At 46.6% G+C, this 19,162-nt stretch overlaps 1 protein-coding gene across 2 annotated transcripts in view; it reads left to right on the forward strand.

The window, feature by feature from the left end:
- PI4KA (phosphatidylinositol 4-kinase alpha) overlaps window positions 1-18,046 on the forward strand; it is a 2,470,135-nt gene extending 2,452,089 nt beyond the window's left edge. For both annotated transcript variants that reach the window (XM_069619956.1, XM_069619957.1), the window contains one exon: window positions 17,173-18,046. In XM_069619956.1, the coding sequence (XP_069476057.1) occupies window positions 17,173-17,224 (52 nt within the window). In that variant the 3' untranslated portion in view covers window positions 17,225-18,046. The remainder of the gene's footprint in view (window positions 1-17,172) is intronic.
- The last annotated feature ends 1,116 nt before the right edge of the window (window positions 18,047-19,162 follow it).

Here is a 19,162-nt window from a genome sequence, read left to right on the forward strand (position 1 = left end):
GGTGGTGGATGACCTTGACTAGTGGGCCAACAGCAGCAATCTCATGGCGGGGGAACCCTTCTGTCCTCTGTGGCCTCAGGCCTAAGTGGTCATAGATTCGTCTCTGAAGGGTTGGGGTGCTCACTGCAAGGACTTGTAGGTGAACGGCTTTTGATCAGCAATGGAAGCCAGGTGGCACATCAACAGGCTGGAGTTGCGAGCCATCAGGTTAGACCTGAGGTATTTCGCCCCGTCTCTGAAGGGGACGCATGTCCTGATTCTGACGGACAATACAGTGGCCATGTGAGAACTGGGTCTCGGCAGTTCATCTGGCGGGACAGAGAACACTTTGTCAGATGCTCTGAGCAGGTACAGCATGGTCTCACACGAGTGGGAAGTGTGCCAGCAAGTCCTAGAGGAGGTCTTCTCTCGCTGGGGTACCCCATCAGTGGACCTGTTTTCTACAGAGTCGAACAGGAAGTGCAGACAGTTTTGCTTAAGGGAATTCCTAGCGAACAGCACGCTAGGGGACGTGGTTCTGGTGTATTGGACCTCCCCTCTCTACTATGCCACGTTCCCGCCGATTCCCGTCATCTGTTACGTTTGCAGGAGGTTGAAGAGGTTTTGAGCAACCATGATCTTGATCGCCTCGGGCTGGGCGAGGAGGACATGGTACTCGGACCTTCTGGATCTAACCATGTGGCCACCTCTCTGGTTGCCTCGTCGCCCAGATCTCCTGACCCAGTCAGGTCGGGCGCTTCACCCCAACCAAGAATCACTCAACCTACATGCGTGGCTCTTGAGAGCATGAGATATGATAACTGGGACCTCTCTGAGGAGGTACTCGAGGTGTTGCTGGCTGAATGCAGGCCATCTGCGAGATCACTATATGTATGCATGTGGAGATGATTTGTGGTGTGGTGCAGGGAACACAAGATTGACTCTATCCCTTGCCCCACCACTACAGTGATGGAGTTCCTCCTATCACTGGCCTCTGCAGGCCTTCAGGTTCCCAAAGTCAAAGGATATTTGGCGGCCTTGTCTCTGTTCAAGAGGTCCCCGGATCAAGGTTCATTTTTTATGATCCCGGTTATGGCCCAGTTCCTGAAAGGCCTTGTGAATAAGTTCCCGCCAACTCCCTTTATTGTCCCAGATAGGGATTTAAATCTGGTTTTGACTTTCTTAATGACGGCTCCCTTTGAGCCCCTGCACTCCTGTTCGTTGCGGCTGCTCACTTTGAACACCGCCTTCTTGGTCACAATTACGTCGGCCAGGCAGGTGAACGAATTGCAGGCCCTTAGTTGTAGACCGTAATTTTTGCCATTGTTTCAAGAAAAGGTCTACTTAAGGTAAGGCCGGGGTTTCTGCCGAAGGTAGTATCTGAGTTTCACCATTCATAAGCCATAGATCTACCAGTCTTTTACCCACCACTGCACCCTTCTAAGGAAGAGTTGCGCTTTCATCATGACTCAAAAAAGGGCCTTAAGTTTCTACGTCGTCAGAATTACGTAAGTCTAATCAGCTATTTGTGGTCTACTCCCTAGCCTGGAAAGGTCTAGTTTATCACTAAGCAGATGCTGTCCTGATGCATTGCAGAATACTATCAGTATGACGGCAGGGAGCTGCATTCTAGCATCAGGGTACACTCAAGCAGAGGGTCTCTGCATCGACGGCCTTGCAGAGGGGGGGTCCCAGTTAGGGATATTTGCTGTGCAGTATCATGGTCCGCACTCCATACGTTTACTAGATACTACAGTCTGCATGTCGCCCATAGGGCTGATGCAGGTTTTGGCAGGGCAGTGCTTCAAAACCTGGTACTGTGAACTTTATGCCCGCCTCCAGAAAGGCAACCCATTGAAGGAGAAATTACTTACTGTAATGTTCTTACTATGGATTGTTCTCCTGCAGATTCCTCATCTCCCCTCCCATCCATCCCCGCTGTTAGGGAGAATTCTCTCTTTAGGCTGAACTTCCTAACCTAGTGAGTCCCCCAGCAGCTTTGCTGGATTTCTGGAGTTTGTTTTCTCTCCTGCCAAGAGTGAGACTCTTTTTCTCCCACTCTTGGACATGATTTATGGTGTTCCTTTGACTGTTAATGTGTTTTATGGGCTATGGGGTCCTTTACTCCATAGGGTCTCATGTGTTTTTACTATGTGTGTTACACAGCACCCTCTGTGCAGTAACACAGGGGTGTCATAGTGACACCCCACCATAGACTCCATACCCTGGGACTGACTACTGTCTCCCAGGGCATGTAAAGTCACCATTGGCTTTACTAGTCCCAAATTATGAACAGAAACCAGTACAAACCATCATATTGTGGACATACTGGTCGGGGCAATTCGATTGCCCGAGGGTCTGTTATTCGAGGGGGCACGTCTCCGTCCCCCCTGATCGAGTTTTGGCTGGTGGCAGTGGATACTACTTTTTATATTCGACCGCGAATATATCCCTATGGGATTTTCCCATTGTTCGAGGCTACCAACTTTAATTATTTAATTCTCATAGCCTCGAACATAACGCTGATTTATTTATTTAATATTAATTCGCCGGTTGGTATTTTTTGCCAGGGCTCGATTCTAAAATGGCGTTTGTGTTCTCTTCTGTGACTCCAACCCAAGTCGAGCCCTTTGTTCCAGTTTTTGGCGGGCTTCTCCACAGAAGCCTCCAAAAGTGGTGCCACTCTGTCTGGGTACCACAGGGGTGTGGGAGGGGGTTTAGGCACCCTGGACTGAGTTACCTTGGTAACTCAAGTCGCACTCTGGTGTGATTGGCCCAAGTGGTGAGCCGGCCGGCTCACCACTTAGCATGTTTGATTGACAGCTAGGCTGAGTGAATGGGGGTGTGCTGCATAAAAGCAGGGCTTTGGGGACTGGAACTTCAGAAGTCGCCACAGGACCTGAGAATCCGACGAGGGAGAAGCTGAGCTGACCTACCACGACGACACCACCGGTGGAGCCCTGCGGAACTGACTCACCACTTCCCGACGACAGAGAAGATCTCCCGGCTGGAGAGGCTTCTTCCCCTGACTGGTGGGCACAACCAGTTTACCTTCTTCTCTTCGCATCCCAGGCCGTCTTGTGGTCGAATTGCCCGTGCCTAGCACCCCGGCAACCGGACAGCCACTTACCACTGGACCGCGAATAAAGGGACCGCTCCTTTTACCTGAGAACTCCGCGGCTGGTTTCTTCCCTGGCAGTGCAACGGACTCCTGTCTTCCTCCCCGACGAGATCCTCTCTTCCCCCGGACGAAGCACCGACTTGCATCCGCTGCCAGGAACAACTGCCCCCGCTGGAGTATTCTCACCACTTTAAGGTACCGTGTCCACCAGGCCTCCCTTTCTAAAGATTGCTACAAGGTAATAATAATCCCTTAACCGTCTGGACTGGCTGCCTTGACCTTCTAACTGGTCCCTTTCTTTTGGTCCAACTCTTTTTGAACCTTTGCAAGACTCTTGTGCACTTCAACCGTGTGACCTTGGACACATTTCGTTCTGATCCTCTTAAAGTGGATCCGGCCTTCTGAACTCTAACTTCACGGTTTTACTTGCCTTCTTCTCTTGTTGTGTTCGTGAAAAAGTGTTGGGATCTGTTTCATATTATACTCTGCTTTTCTCTCCCTTTTAAAACGAATTATTAGAGTGCCATCTGCGTTAAGAGCTCACCGCTGTCTGAAAATAAGTGGGGCTTTACTTAAGACTTTTCTAAAATTCTTCTAAGGGAGTGTATATCTTTTAGTGACCGTGTTTTTGAATTGCTTACTATTAGTGCCTGTGTGTTTTTCTAGATGTGGTTTTAAATAAATAATTATATCTCTTTTACACCAAGCTCTGGTCAGTGTTTACTTTCTCTACTATGTTCTTTTGACCTATTGTGAATACTCTGTATACTGCCTAACTCTTCTTGAGGGAATTCTGACTGCTCAGCCACAGCTACCAAGTGAATCTGTGTGGTACAGACTGCTACCAAGTGGGTTTACTGCCAAACACCTGCAGTCTTAAATCTTTTGCAGTGGTCCCAGAGGGAACGTCACAGGTTTCTGCCTAACACCCGCTCAGAAAGCATTGTTGCGCGTCTATTTTAGTGAGTAGATACCTGGTCATGGTCCGAGAGGGACTGTTTTCTATCTGGCAAGCTGCATGTTCTCTCAACCACTATAAAAAAAACAATTTTTTTGTTATTGATTCTGCCTACTGTGGAACCCTTTCGGCAGAGTTTTTCTTCCTGCGGGGGGAAAAAAAGGGGGAACTGAGGTACGGGGTGTAGGGTGTAGTGACGTGGTGTGTGTGTGTGTGTGTGTATATGTATATATATATATATATATATATATATATACACGTCTTGCGAGGATAGCTCAGGGGCAAGGCGCTTGTCTTGGAAGCAAGACGGCTTGGAGCAACACAGGTTCGATCCCTGGGTCCATGCTTAGAAACCTCTGGGTATTAAGCGGGTTATAAATAACCAATTACAATTACGACACCCGACGCCACGTCTGTTGCCGACGATTGAGCACCGAGCAAGATGGATCGACGAACGACACCCGAGTCTGAGTACACTACGCCCCCCTGTCGAAGAATTTTATAAGCAGCAGAGCTGGATGAGGATATCTATCGCATGAGGAATCTGCGGGAGAAGAATCCATAGAAAGAACATTACAGTAAGTAATTTCTCCATCACTGGCACACTCCTTGTGATGCGACTCACGCCATTGACAGACACTACCATTGTTATCGCTTTTGCCAATTGTGTTTTTTATATCCGATAGTACACATAACAGGAAGTGGTCACTTCTCTCGTGATATACAATATCCATGTCAATTACAGGAGGCAGAACAACCCCAATGACAAAGATATAGTCAATGGTAGAAGTACACCGTCCATATACACTAGTGTCTCCACATGTGGAGACACCATTGCAGTACCCATTAAGGAACACAAATCCATATTTGTACAATAGATGGGCCCATGTAATTCCCTTAGGATCATGTAGCTCCATAAGGTCCCGACCGGAGGACTCGTTTCCATTGCATACTTCAGTGTGTGCGGGTATGCAGGCATTAAAGTCCCTGACTTTAAACTGAGATTTCCATCTCTAAACGGGAAATTTGCTGATCAGATTTCCATTTTTATAAAACTCTTTGACAAAAACAGTGTACACATGTGTACTGCTGTCTCAGTAATCTGATGGCAGCATCTGCCCTACAGTGGCACAGAGCAAGTTCGGGTCACAGGTGCCTCCTTGACAGCTGCAGTGACAGCCAGGTCTCTGCAGCACAGGGGCTGCATTTAAGATATGCACCCTTGCTCCAGAAACTGTCATGGTGGCACGCTAAACTGTCAATATAAGCCATTCCTAAGTTTGGGTATGGTGGCCAGCTTCTGCCATAGTTATCCCTGCCACATTAAATTGATGTCACACACGTTTCACCTCTATGGGTGCAGTCCAGCTGTCGAAGGGTTATGTGCATTTGTTCCAGGCAAGGCTCCACCTGCCCACTGGCAGGACTGTGGCCTTGCAGTATTGTCTCTCTTTTGTTGCTTTGTAAGGGCAGATAACACCCTTTTCCCAGGGACAGACAATTTTCAGGAAGCTGCCCTGCAACAGGAATCAAAAGGCACAGCCTTTCACAAAGGACTAGGACTCAAATCAGGGTCCTGTACTTCAAAAAGCCTTTGATTCTATTGAGAAAGGAGGGGGTTGGGCGAGTGTATCCAGGGAGACATCTGTACAGTTTGGGGAAGATTATGCAATTCTCTCTCTTTCTTTCTTTCTTTCTCTCTCTCTCTCTCTCTCTCTCTCTCTCTATCTCTCTCTTTCTCTCTTTCTTTCTCTCTTTCTCTCTTTCTCTCTTTCTCTCTTTCTCTCTTTCTCTCTTTCTCTCTTTCTCTCTTTCTCCCTCTCTCTCTCTCTCTTTCTCCCTCTCTCTCTCTCTCTTTCTCCCTCTCTCTCTCTCTCTTTCTCCCTCTCTCTCTCTCTCTTTCTCCCTCTCTCTCTCTCTCTCTCTCTCTCTCTCTCTCTCTTTCTTTCTCTCTTTCTTTCTTTCCTGTCCACTCCATTATCGGTAGCATAACACACTCTGCGGGTTATGCCGGAAGCGGAAAGTCCACTGGTTTCATGCAGGCTAGCTTTAGTTCAATATCCTGTGGGCTTTCACCTTTTAAAGAAGGGGTCTCACACCACTTATTTCAATCGAACCCTGGAAGAAGATGTTTTGCTGGACCCTGCTGAGAGAGCAGTTCTTTAAAGCCCCCCAGTTGTGAGGTGCAGGCAGGTGTTCCAAGGCAGAGGCAAGCTCTGTCCCCTAAACATCCCCAGGGATTATTGGGACTGAACTCTGCAGCTGGACCAGGACCGCATCTGTGCCAACCACCCTGTTGCCTGGGACGTACTGTATTTCAGGATCCCTGAAGGTGTGTGCCAGCCCCCCTTCCCCCTTTGTTTGGGAGTCCAGGAAAAGTAATAACCATGGCCCTTGAGACCCCGAAGTGTGACTAACGACTCCTGAAAGACCAAACAACCAAGATGCCTGTGTTTTCAACACCGATCCTCTGTCAGCCGTGATACCAGCACATTCGACTTTGAATGAACCTCCAGGACCCTTTGAAACTGCCGTTGGTGTTAATCACTTTATCAACCGCCGTTTGCTGTTCGACTCCGCTTGCTGTTGCACAGTCGCTTCAGCTCGAACTAACAAAGTACGGCTGCCTTGCATTGCTCAAGTCACAGTTTGAAGCACTAGCTTCTTCATCAGCGCTCCTGTAAGTCCGTAGACCCAACCCTGGTGTCCCTCCAGCAACCTCTGAGTCTCTGCATCGAATCGACTTGCACGTGCATCCTTATACCAGCTTAACCACTGTTGGCCCTCGACTGCTGACCGGACCTGGTGACTGCTCGATCCGCATATCTCTAGTAGATGCTTCCAACCCGCAGCTACCTTCTGTTCAGCCCTGGCTTGATGCCAGCTTGCCGCTGGACCATCACAGCTGCCGCATTCTCAAACTGAACAGAACCTGCAAACGACTCAGAGAACCCTGGTTCAACGCTGTCAAAATGCCAAGGTATTTGCAAAAGTATTTCTGACTATCTGCCCCCCAGTCAACTTTGGCCCCTAGAGACTGAATAGATTATTTGAATCTCCTTTGCAAGCTTAAGACATATCCTTTTGAACATTGCAATCTTTTAACTGTCTTATCTCCCCTGTCTCACTACCCAGAATGCTGCATCTATTCTATTTTTGCATATTCGGTGTGCCTTCTAGAGGGGTAGGTTTTTACAGTGTTTTCTAGTTAGTTATTATTGTAAAAGGTGTGTTTGATTAAAGTATATGTTTGTTATAAAACCTTGTTATAAAATAGTCCTTTATTTTGGACTATTATACTTTGCTGTTTGGGTTGCTACTAAACCACTTTCACACCCCTCTTGAGGGTATAGCCTTCCCGCTGCCCATTATACCACGAAAGTCAAAGGAGGTGTATCTCTTAACTGTGCCTGTTTTATCTTGACGATTGTGTTGGCTCTTGGTTTTTAGAAGTGTGAGGGCTGAGTGGGTGCTTTGGCCTCTACTCATGCTTGTACTCCTGCAAGGCATAAGTCAATTTGTCACACACCGCAAGCAGAATTTTGCTACTATTAGTCTTCTCCCATAAAAAAAGATCTAGTACTTTTTTTGTCGACTCCTGAACCCTCACCGATAATGGTTGTTGAAGTGTACTAAAAATATACAGAATGCGGATCAACATAATCTTAACACTATGTGCCTTTCACCATATAGTCAGTTTAAGATTCTTCCACTTTTTTCCTGATGAGGGCACACTTTAACACACGTCTGATATTAAGCTCCAGAAGAATGTTAGTGTTATGTGATACCTTAATACCCAGTATGTAAATTATATTCCTGCTCATCTGATGTCTGGGTCTGAAATCACAGATGCATTACATTTTGCATTAATCACGAGGATCTCCGTTTTAGTTCCATTTTTGTTGATCTATCAAGTAATTGCGCATGTGCCAAGGCCTCATGTTTGCTCATAAGCACCTTGAGGTCACCGCCATAAAGTGTACATTTCGATGCATGATCCCTGTAAAATGGACAGACAATGCTTTGATCACTGTGAATGGGCAGCATGAGTGGCTTCGTAGTGAGGTTGACTAGAAACGGATACAGTGGCAACCTGTCTGGAACCTCTAAGAACAGGCAATTAATCTAAAACCATGCCATTACCAAGGATCCTGGTCTTAGGGCAGAAGTGTAATGCATTAAAGAGTATAAGGAGTTTCTGAGCTAAATTTCTCAAGACTAGTATATGTTAGGGAGAATTCTCTGTTAAGGCTAATTTCCCAAACCTATTGAGTCCCCCAGCAGCTTTGCTGGATTTTTGGGGTTTATTTTTTTCTCCTGCTAAGAGTGAGACTCTTTTTCTCCCACTCTTAGACATGACTTGAGACATCCTTTGACTTTGGAATATGTTTTATGGGCTATGGGGTCCTTTACTCCATAGGGCTTCATGTGTTTTTGGTATGTGTGTTACACAGCACCCTCCGTGCCGTAACACAGGGGTGTCATAGTGACCCCCAAACATGGACTCCGTACCCTGGGACTGACTACTGTCTCCCAGGGCATGTAAAGTCACCATTGGCTTTACTAGTCCTACATTACCCTCCCTACCCCACCCTCCCTACCCCACAGGCAAAGCCACCCTCATCACTGCCACCCACCTTCTCGGTCATCCGACCCATGAAGCGTGTGTCAGTTGAGGCTTTCGCTGACACCTTCTCGGCGCCCCCTCCCCCTTCGGCTGACTCCCACCCTGACACAGCCCTCTCCATGCTCCACTCTGCTATATCTGATACTCTTGATATCCTTGCCCCCGTCATGAGAATCCGCCTGAAGCCCAAAGCCAAATGTAACTCCTGGTATGACTCGGATCTCGTCACCCTAAAACGCAAGTGCAGGGTGGCAGAGAGGAAATGGCGTGCTTCATGTTCATCCTCTGACAAACTGGCCTGCCGCCTGCTCCAAAGGCAATACCGTCTCTCCGTTCTCACCAAGAAGAGAGCCCTTATCCAAGCCCGCATCTCTGCGGCATCTAACAACTCGGCCGAACTCTTTAAAATCTGCAAGGAGCTTGCCAACCCTGCTGCAGTCTCTACCTCTCCTGTCCCCTCCCAGGCCCTCTGCACTGCACTGGTCTCTCACTTCATCTCTAAAACTCAGGACATCCTGTCCTCACTCTCCTCCTATCACCTCCCTCCCTCTCTTCCCGGCTCTTCCTCTTGCCCTTCTGCAGCCACCCCTCCTCCCTCATTCTCTGCCTTTCCCCTTTTTTCTGCTGACGAGGTTTCCAGACAAGTCCGATCTATGAAAGTCTTGTCTAAACAGGTTCACCCCTGTTCTTCCAAAACTATCAAGGACCACATCGACTCCCTGGCTCCTGCCCTGGCTGACTTTTGCAACCACTCCTTCGCCTCTGGAGTCTTCCCATTCCCCCTTAAGCACTCCCTTGTGCACCCTCTTCTTAAGAAACCCTCTTCTGACCCCTCCTGCCCGGCTAACTATCGCCCAATCTCCATCACTCCCTTCCTGGGCAAGCTCCTGGAGAAACTGGCCATCTCCCAGATTAACCTCCATGCTGAATCTGTTGGTAGTCTTCATGACCATCAATCTGGCTTCAGAGCTGCCAGAAGCACGGAAACTGCTCTCCTGAACATCCGTGAGGACTTGCTCTTGAACCTCGACTCCAACACTCCGTGTGTTCTCATTCTGCTCGATCTCTCTTCTGCCTTTGACACTGTCAACCATGCCATCCTGCTCAACCATCTCCCTGATAACCTGGGTATCACTGGTCAGGCTCTGGCGTGGCTGACATCTTTCCTCTCCAATCGACCCTCCCAGGTCCAACTGGGATCCTTCCTCTCTGACATCTTTTTCTCCACCTGTGGTGTCCTCCAGGGATCCAATCTCTCTCCCTGGCTGTTCAACCAGTATCTGGCACTCCTTGCCCACCGCATCGCCGCTCTCTGCCCCAACTTTCAGTGCTATGCGGACGATACCCAGCTCATTTTCAGGCTACCCTCGGCCTCCTCCTCTCCTTCCCTCATCTCTGACTGTCTGCTATCCAGGATTGGTGTGCCGCCAATGACCTCTGCCTTAATGCCAGTAAGACTGAGATTCTACTCATCGGCACACCCACTCCCTCCTTCCCTGCAGCTCTCTGGCCGGCCTCTCTTGGCCCTCTTCCTGCTCCTACCTGCAAGGCAAAAAACCTCGGGGTCATCTTCGACTCCACACTCTCCTTCTTTCCTCATATATCTGACGTCTCTAAGAAGTCACACTACCAGCTGCACCTCCTCAGAGGTATTCTTCCCTTCCTCTCCTTCCCCCAGAAGCTCACTGTCTCCCGAGCCCTGGTTCTCTCAAAGCTGGACTACTGTAACAGCCTCTATCTTAATCTGCCTGCCTCCACTCTCCGCCCTCTGCAACTCATCCAGAACAGAACTGCGAGACTTGTCCTTGGCCTCAAGCCCAGGGACCGTATCTCTCCAGGGCTGAAATCTCTACACTGGCTCCCAGTGGCTGCGAGGATAAAGTTCAAAACCCTCTGCATTGTCCACAAGGCCTTCCGGGGCCTGGGGCCTAAATACCTTCAACTCTCTCTTCCTAAATATCTTCCTTCCCGAGCCCTTCGCTCATCCGTCTCCAACTCCCTCAGGTCAGCCGCTTCTCGAAGCAACGAGCTGGTGGTAGATCTCTCTCCGCATCAGGGGCCTCTCTCTGGAACAGCCTTCCTGCCTCCCTGAAATTTGAGGAGAACAATCTCAGGTTCCGGAAGCACCTCAAAACCTTCCTCTTTGCTTCTGCTTTCTCTCTCCCTCTCCCCTGCTAATTCTTCACTGAAACTGCACTGAATCTGCAACTGGGCCACTCTCACCGACCTCGGTCCTGGGCCCAGCCACTCTCCACTTGCACTGCCTCCCTGGCAACCCCTGCACTGCGGGACTGTCTCTGTATCCTTACAGCCCCCCCTTCCCAGCACTTGTCTGCACTTACCCTGCACTTGCCACCAGCTGGCCCTTTTCTTGTACTGCACTTCCCCCCTCCCCTTCCCCTTGCACTTCTCCCTTCCCCCTACCCCTGCACTTGCGGGATCTGAATGACACCTGGCCTAGTAGGATAGTTGTCTGTCCTCCCCTTGTTTCCCCCCTCCCTGCCTCGTCGCGCCTTGAAACACTTGTGTATAGGCGCGTTACAAATGCCATATATCATATCACTGTGAACAGAACCAGTACAAACCATCATATTGTGGGCGTACTTGTAGGGGCAATTCGATTGCCGCTGGGTCTGTTGTTCGAGGGGGCACCGTCCAGTCCCCCCTGAGCGAGTTTTGGCTGGTGGCAGTGGATACTACTTTTTATATTCAACCGCGAATATATTCCTATGGGATTTTCCCATTGTTCGAGGCTAATACTTTTTAACATAGCCTCAAATATACCGCCGGTTTATTTATTTAATATTAATTCACCGGTTGGTATTTTTTGCCAGAACTCGGTTCCAAAATGGCGTTTGTGTTCGCTTCTGTGACTCCAATCCAAGTCGAGCCCTTTGTTCCACTTTTTGGCGGGCTTCTCCACAGAAGCCTCCAAAAGTGGTGCCACTCTGACTGGGTACCACAGGGGGTGTGGGAGGGGGTTTAGGCACCCTGGACTGAGTTGCCTCAGCAACTCAAGTCGCACACTTGTGTGATTGGCCCAGTGGTGAGCCGCCCGGCTCACCACTTAGCATGTTTGAGTGACAGCTAGGACTGATGAATGGGGGTTTTCTGCATAAAAACAGGGCTTTGGGGACTGGGACTTCAGACGTCGCCACAGGACCAAAGAAACCGAAGAGGGAGAAGCTGAGCCGACCTGCAACGACCACCGGTAGAGCCCTGCTGAACCGACTCACCAATTCTTCCAACGACAGAGGAGATCTTCATCCCGAAGAGTCTTCTTCCTTTGACTGGTGGGGATAACCAGTTTGCCCACCTTTTCGCCTTCCCGGATCATCTCGTGGCCGCCTTGCCTGTGCCAAGCACCCCGGCAACCGGGATACCACGTTTTCCACTACCGCGAATAAAAGGGTAGTACCTTTTTACTGGAGAACTCCGCGGCTGGTTTCTTCCCTGGCAGTGCAACGACCTTCAGCTTTCCTCCACGTCGAGATCATCTCTTCCTCTGGACGACGCCGTGACTTGCATCCACCGCCAGGAACAACTGCCCCCGCTGGAGGATTCTCTCCACTTTCAAGGTACTGTGTCCGCTTGGCCTCCCTCGCAACGGTCTGTGTGGGGTGTCTTGTAAATCCTCAACTTACCACTTGGGTTGGCCCTAGACTGGCTAACTGAACTTTTCTGAACTGAACTGATTCCTTTTTAAACTCTCTGCAAGACTTTCCAAGCCTTTTTAAACTGTGTGATCTTGGGCGCATTGGTGTGCTACTCTCTCCAAGAGGGAGCCTGGCCTCTGAACTTTTTGCTCACAAGTAGACTTTGACTTTCCTGCCTTGCTGATTGCTTCTAAAGTATTGCGTTGTGTGCTGTTCCTAATTTCTGCCTTTTTATTATTTTTTTTTTAAATTTTTTATTGGTTTGTTCAACCTTTAAAAAAAAGAAAATAAAAAAAGCAACAACAAGATAACAATTAGCAAAGTTAGCCTTGTCATTTCCTTCCCTCCATTCCTCCTCATATCTTTAGTCAGGCCGTTATGACGTCTCCAGTTCAATTAAACGAGGCCCTTTATACTTCAAGATTATGTTATTTATCTTTAATCACTTAAAATGGTTCCTGTTCTTCCTGCCTTTTCCCTCCCTTTTTCTTAAACTTATTGGAGTGCCATCTTAGTTAAGCGCTCACCTCTGTCTGGAAATAAGTGGTGTTTAAGACTTGTCTAATAAGGAATAAGGGATGTCTGTGTTTTTGAACTTGCTTATGATAATAGTTCTAGAGTGTCTCTAAGTGTGTCTTTAAATAAATAATTATATACTTGATACCAAAGCTCTGGTCAGTGTTTGCTTGTGCTACTGTATTTTGGTACCTATCTTGTATACTCTATATAGTGTCTAACTCTTCTTGAAAGAAGTCTGGCTGCTCAGCCACAGCTATCAGGTAAATCTGGGTGGTACAGACTGCTACCAATTGGGTTTACTGCCAACACCTGTAGTGTTAAGCCTTTTGCAGTGGTCCCTAAGGGAACTGCACAGGTTTCTGCCTAACAGTATAAGTCAGGTAAGGATAGCAAACACAATCAAAAGTTGTTTCAACATCAATCTTGATCAATCACTGAGTGTTTGATTTAACGTATGCAAATGGGTCATGTTAAGGAGTCTTGCGTGCTATCATGGCCATGTTGACCTTTAATGACACCTATATGGTTAGGGTGGACTAAGGGTTGGCATGATTGACTCCAGTCTAATACTGAAGACTTTCGCAAGCAGTCAATATCCAGCTTTAGTAACGAGATTGGGCGAACGTGGGCAGTCCTTTGTGCACCTTGTTTGGTTTTGGATTAATACAGATGGCATAGAAGAGAAAGAAAGTATGTATCCTTAATTTGATTAAAGACTCTATTCAAAATTGGGGGGCAGTAGTGCATCAACTTTCTTATACAACTCAATGGGATACAATTTTTGGGAATTTGCTAATATTCATGAGCTGTAATGTGGATTTCAAGTCCTCCAAATACATTTCTATTCTAATACTTGAGTCCCCAACTCTAACCCAGGAATTCCAGTCTCTGGCAAGACCTCTGCAGCATTGAAGTCCCTGTCTACTCTAGTTGCCTATTGACCTTGTCCAGGTTTTCAATTAGCAATTCCATAAGCATTAATTGTTCTTCAGGAACAAGGAAGCATCCCAGATAATGATGTTGGCCAAAATAAACCTACCCTCTTTTTCCATCAGCGAGGTGTCCACATTATGCAATAGATACTTGTTGAACAGAGAATGCACATGCTTCTAAACTTTAATTGAAAGTAATTTGAAATCTCAAAATGCAATTTATTGAGTGTTTTTACTCTAATGGGTGAGTGTTCTGCATCATCACTACATCAGCCTCACGCCGAGCCAAGTATCCCAATATCTTTTTACAATTAGATGGGCTATTTAACCACTTTACATTCCGTAATGGGCCTCTGAAAGGCCAACCCTTGTCGTACATTGAGAAACATTATTACATTCATGAGGTTCGCACCCTTCAAAACCAGTACTTGCAGAGGGCTGTATAAAGTCATCCTGAAGAACGGACCCAAGTTCTAGGGGGAAGGTGAACGTTGACTTGGTCTGAGTATCCCACTCCAGGTCAGGGGGCTAAAACGTGTCAAACACCACAACAATGACTCAACTGGGGAAACTAGAACAAATATAAAACAGGCCCGTTTTTCTTTGAATAGGTGAATGCCTAAATACAACCCCAAGACATACAGGTTTGAAATCTAAACAAAGGTGCAGCCCATGCAACCAACTCCCACACCTATCAGTCAGTTTTCCCTAACCACATACACACACATTGCAATCACAAGCAGATCATACGAAATCTAATCCTTACCACTACTAACTCTCAAATAACATACAAATTGCCAGTGTATACATATGGAAGTTACTGAATAAAGTGGACCTTTCCACAGACACGTTCCCCCTACTGGCATGCGTGGGCCTCTAGTGTGTATGCATGAGCATGGCACTGGTGTTAACAGTGTGAGCATATGTGAGCATAACCCTCTGTCCACCCAGAGACTGCATAGAGGGCCACGCAGAAAAACAAACCTCAAGGCAACCCTGTACCCAATGTGTTCCTAAATCCAACAGTGCTCTCAATGAAGAACAACCCGAACGCATAATAGATAAACAAAGCTCTACGTCTGTCTTCCTTCAAAGCATGCATAACAGGATTAAGAAGGCAGCTAATTAGGAGCACTTGCATGTGGCCAGCACCAATAATAAATCTGTCCAAGAGGGGTAAGAACCTAGGGGGGCAGTAGCCAGTTTGTCAACAGTACATGCCCAACAGTGAAACAAATATACTTGCCTGGTCAAAGCACGACAACATTAGGATGGTGCAGTGGTTAGGTGCAGGCATCAAGTCACTGCGCTACTGCTGCCTTGACGGCCTAATACAAAAGAGCTGTCTTGGGCAAGATCAGTGAAAAGTTTGCTTCTGCTTCATAGTCGCCACCTCAGATCCCTTTGGTCATGTGCCCTTTTCATAATCATTTCTTTTGAGAGGAAATCTCAGAAAATGTTCAGTGAACTGTCTTGGACTGAGAGTTGGGGCCAAGGTCCTGTCGGGTCACCCAATCTCAAATGTTTTATCAGTTGCGAGGTCTAACAGTTTTGGCAAAGTCTTTAATAAGAGATCTACTGGATTACCCTTCTCTCCTCCTTCTGGGAGGCCTGCAATTCAGGCTTTACTGTGTCTAGACTAGTTCTAACTGTTCAGTCACGGTTTGGATCTGTGACTCTAATTTAGAGGTCTTATCTTCCCTGGCTATTGTCCTTCCCCGTCAACACATCAGCTCTCGGTGTAAGGCCATTTGACGCTCATTTGACTTTGCAAGAATCTTTCATGACAGGAATATTGTTTGCAACCTGCATCACGATGCCCAACAGCTTTTCTTCACTCTTGGAGGAAGCTTCTTTTTCCACCCCTCCTCCACTTGAATTTTTTTGGCAGGCCGTGCATCCTTCGCATTAACTGGCTAATCATTTTGAAAGGGGTTGTTCTTACCTTAGGTTTATTAATGGTAGGGATACAGGATCTCAGCCCTCAATCCGTTTCTACCATTGCTGACAGTAATAAAATCCAGCATGTTTTGTGCAAGTATCATGTTTAGTCCATAACCTCTCATTGAGAATGGTGGAGTGTGGGTGCTGGATAGGTCATATATAGCAATAAGATGGGCATTCCCACATATTTCAGGTGACTCTAATGATTCTGAGACCTTGTATTAGCTTGTTTTCTAAGGCTTGCTTCATTGACATAAAGGTTTTTTCTGTTACATATATTTCATGGGAGATTATTCTCATTTACAATATCCTCTTTTTCATCCTAATTTAGCACGAGTTGTGTTCAGAATTAATACTTCTATTCTGAAGCACCTTTTGGCGGGAGTTGATCACTTGACAGGGAAGTCAGAATATATTTAAGTTCTCAGGATTCTTAGAGCAGACCTCTTGCATGCAGCATTAAGTACCCTCTGGGTCTATGAGAACAGAACTCTTCATTAATTCAGCTTTCTTTATGATTGTCAGTGCAGACCTCTTTTCACGTTAGCTCTCTGAGCAGATCTCATCAGTAAATGAGCAACCTTGATCACACAAGCATATCTGCTCATTGCTTGAGCTATCTGGGACAGTGCCTTTGGTGTTGCAATGAAAATATTTATAACATGCCTATTGCAACATAATAGAGATATTTAATGTCTGGCTCATTCTAATATTCTAGTCTGCTAGTAATGCATCAGAAATAGCTGAATATACTATAGCCTGGCTGCTAGCTCTGACATCATCACAGTGTACATGAGACACAGTTTCACTGCACTGCAAATGTACATTTACCAATCTATTTTTAGGCCTGTCCCAGCACTTCACTCAAGGACCGGGCTTGATCCTCCCCTGAGGCACTTTCTCCAGAGGTACAACGCTCCTTGCTCACTTCTAAGCCCATATTTGTTCGAGATCCATCTAATTGAGGACCATTCCAGCCACATGTCCTAGCCCCTACTTGTTCCAAGACACACCCCGTGCCCCTATCCAAGGCCCATCCCTGCAACAAGACCTATCTGAGACTCATGCCATTTACTGTCCATGGCCCTCCACTTTGAGACCCATCTCTACCCCTCCCTATGGTTGGGGCTTAGGAACCATCTAAAATGCGTTTGCATCTAAAACCTTCCTTTTAAATTCATCTCCCCAACATTACTGTTCCAAATACTTGAAAGAGAACATTAGTCACTATAGACTTTTCTTTGTTTTGATATTATTACAAGGTTACGTAGTCGCCTCAGTCCTTTGCCTGTATAAAGCATTAACCAACAGACTCGATTTCTGTATGGCAAAAACGCCTCAGTAACTTGAACTTATCTGTATGATATATATTTCAAGAAATGTTGCTCTAACCTGGCACTAATAAAAGAATGTAATGTCTGTCTCTTTCATTTCAGGAGCAAGACGTATGATATACTGCAGTACTACCAGAATGATATTCCCTACTGAGCCACTGGACATGGATCCTCCCCAACCTGGACGTGGATGCACAGTCACCAACCCCTCTTTTCTGTCCCAGTTAGCATCCTGTATTCTGAGAGAGTGGCCCAAACCATGTGTTTGTGAGGGACCCACTGAACCTTTACTGTCTACTCTTGACCTGGCATCTACCCAGACTTTAACTAATAGTGATCAGATGTTGCTGTCATTGATCTACAATGGGAGCACTTTGTGATTGGAGGGGGAGTAGCAAGATCCAGAAGGGACCAATCCTTGAAAGGACAAGCTTATCTATGTCTGAGCAGCTGCGGGTGTCACAATATACTTATATCAGAACTGTGGGACTGGTAGGCCATGTGTGTAGCAAGATCCCTCACAATGCTTCCCTCACGTTCAGTGAGCAGGAACTTTGGGGAAGAAGGAGTAGGCTTCAAGAGATTGCAGAGAATTAGCTACATATGTTAGAGACCATGTTACCCATGGAACTTCCTTTTCCTTAAATGTCATGCTCTGCGGTGTCTCATCTCCCTGTTGCTCTATCATCCAATCCACATGGAAGTGTGTCTTCCTTCGCTTGTTTTAAAAAAAAAACTGGAGTGATATGGGGTTTGGGGGTTGTCTGTGTATACACTGTACATTGATCCTGCCTCTGTTAAACCCAACACTGTCAAATGCCCCTTAAATCTCTAGTACTGTACATTGTACTGATGCTGTGATGCTATGTGTTATAATGAAGTACATGAAGAATGTTTCTCACCCTACCTGTGTGTAAAGAAATATATTGAAGCTTTATTTCGTATATAAAATCTAATTTATAAAAATAGCACTGAAGATTGTTTGCACGCATTTATTCTTGAGTCCTGTGGTAAGTGATTGTGAAACACATAATGGGATCCCTGCATTCTGGCGTTCTTCAAGGTGCCCCTTATGACTAGTGATGACTGATCATTAAAACATCAAATCATGCATGTTCTTGCTCTCACTTGCACAAAGATTGACCCCTTCCTCTCTTTCTCTACACCTATAACTTCCTCTCGCTCGTTCCTTATTTTTATATCAATGTAAATGCATTTCAAATTGATACATTCCTTCCACTGATTCCTTATCTTCTTATAAAAATATACACCTCTGACATTATCTGCTCCTTGAAGCTTTCCACAGCCAACAGGTGGTGCAGAGCGGTTCTGAGTCCGCTCCATCACAAATCCCTGGCCCTGTCTCGTGCCGGAAGCAGTGCCATCAGTCCATATACACATCGGTGCTGCTGCCATTTTTCTGCTGTAAAGCGCTGGAACATGTTTTCTTCAGTCTGTACACAATCATTTGCTGTCTAAATCTTCAAAACATTTATAGCATGCCATTGATTATCATGCACATATATGCACATTTTGTGTGTTTTGTGTCTAGACAAGGATCATGATGCAGGAGAGTCTGGGTCCTGTCAATTGATGCACCCCAGAACAGTGAGGATGCGCGTGGCTTGACTTTTATTAGCCACTTCTGATACTCCAGAGACTCCCAAAAAGTCTTCTAGATCTGTACCTGAGACACTGTCTTCAGAGCATTCTGCATGATCCACTGAGAAAGAGAAGAAGAATGCCATACCCCTAGTTAGGGAGATTCTTTGCCCAACCCACTGGTGAGGGTTGTCCAACCGTCTAACCTAATCGTAGAATGGTGTCACCCAAAGGAGGGGCTCATTGCAATTAGTTCCCCAGCATGTTGAACCGGGGTACTAAAAGCAACTTTTTTCTGTTGCGAGACACTCTGACGTTTTTCAACTGAAAAAAGAAAGAAAAATGCCTGCCGTGGAAGGGAAAACAGTCTGTTCTCCCTTTCCATGGCAGCCATTGAAAAAGTTAAAAAAAAAAGTAAACTAATCAGATCGCACCCCCACCTTCCTGGCCGGCTTTTAATGACTAATATACAATTTTATTACAAAGTATC

This window comes from Ambystoma mexicanum, chromosome 10 (assembly GCF_040938575.1).
Source record: "Ambystoma mexicanum isolate Mex_15411 chromosome 10, UKY_AmexF1_1, whole genome shotgun sequence".
Lineage (NCBI taxonomy): Eukaryota > Metazoa > Chordata > Amphibia > Caudata > Ambystomatidae > Ambystoma > Ambystoma mexicanum.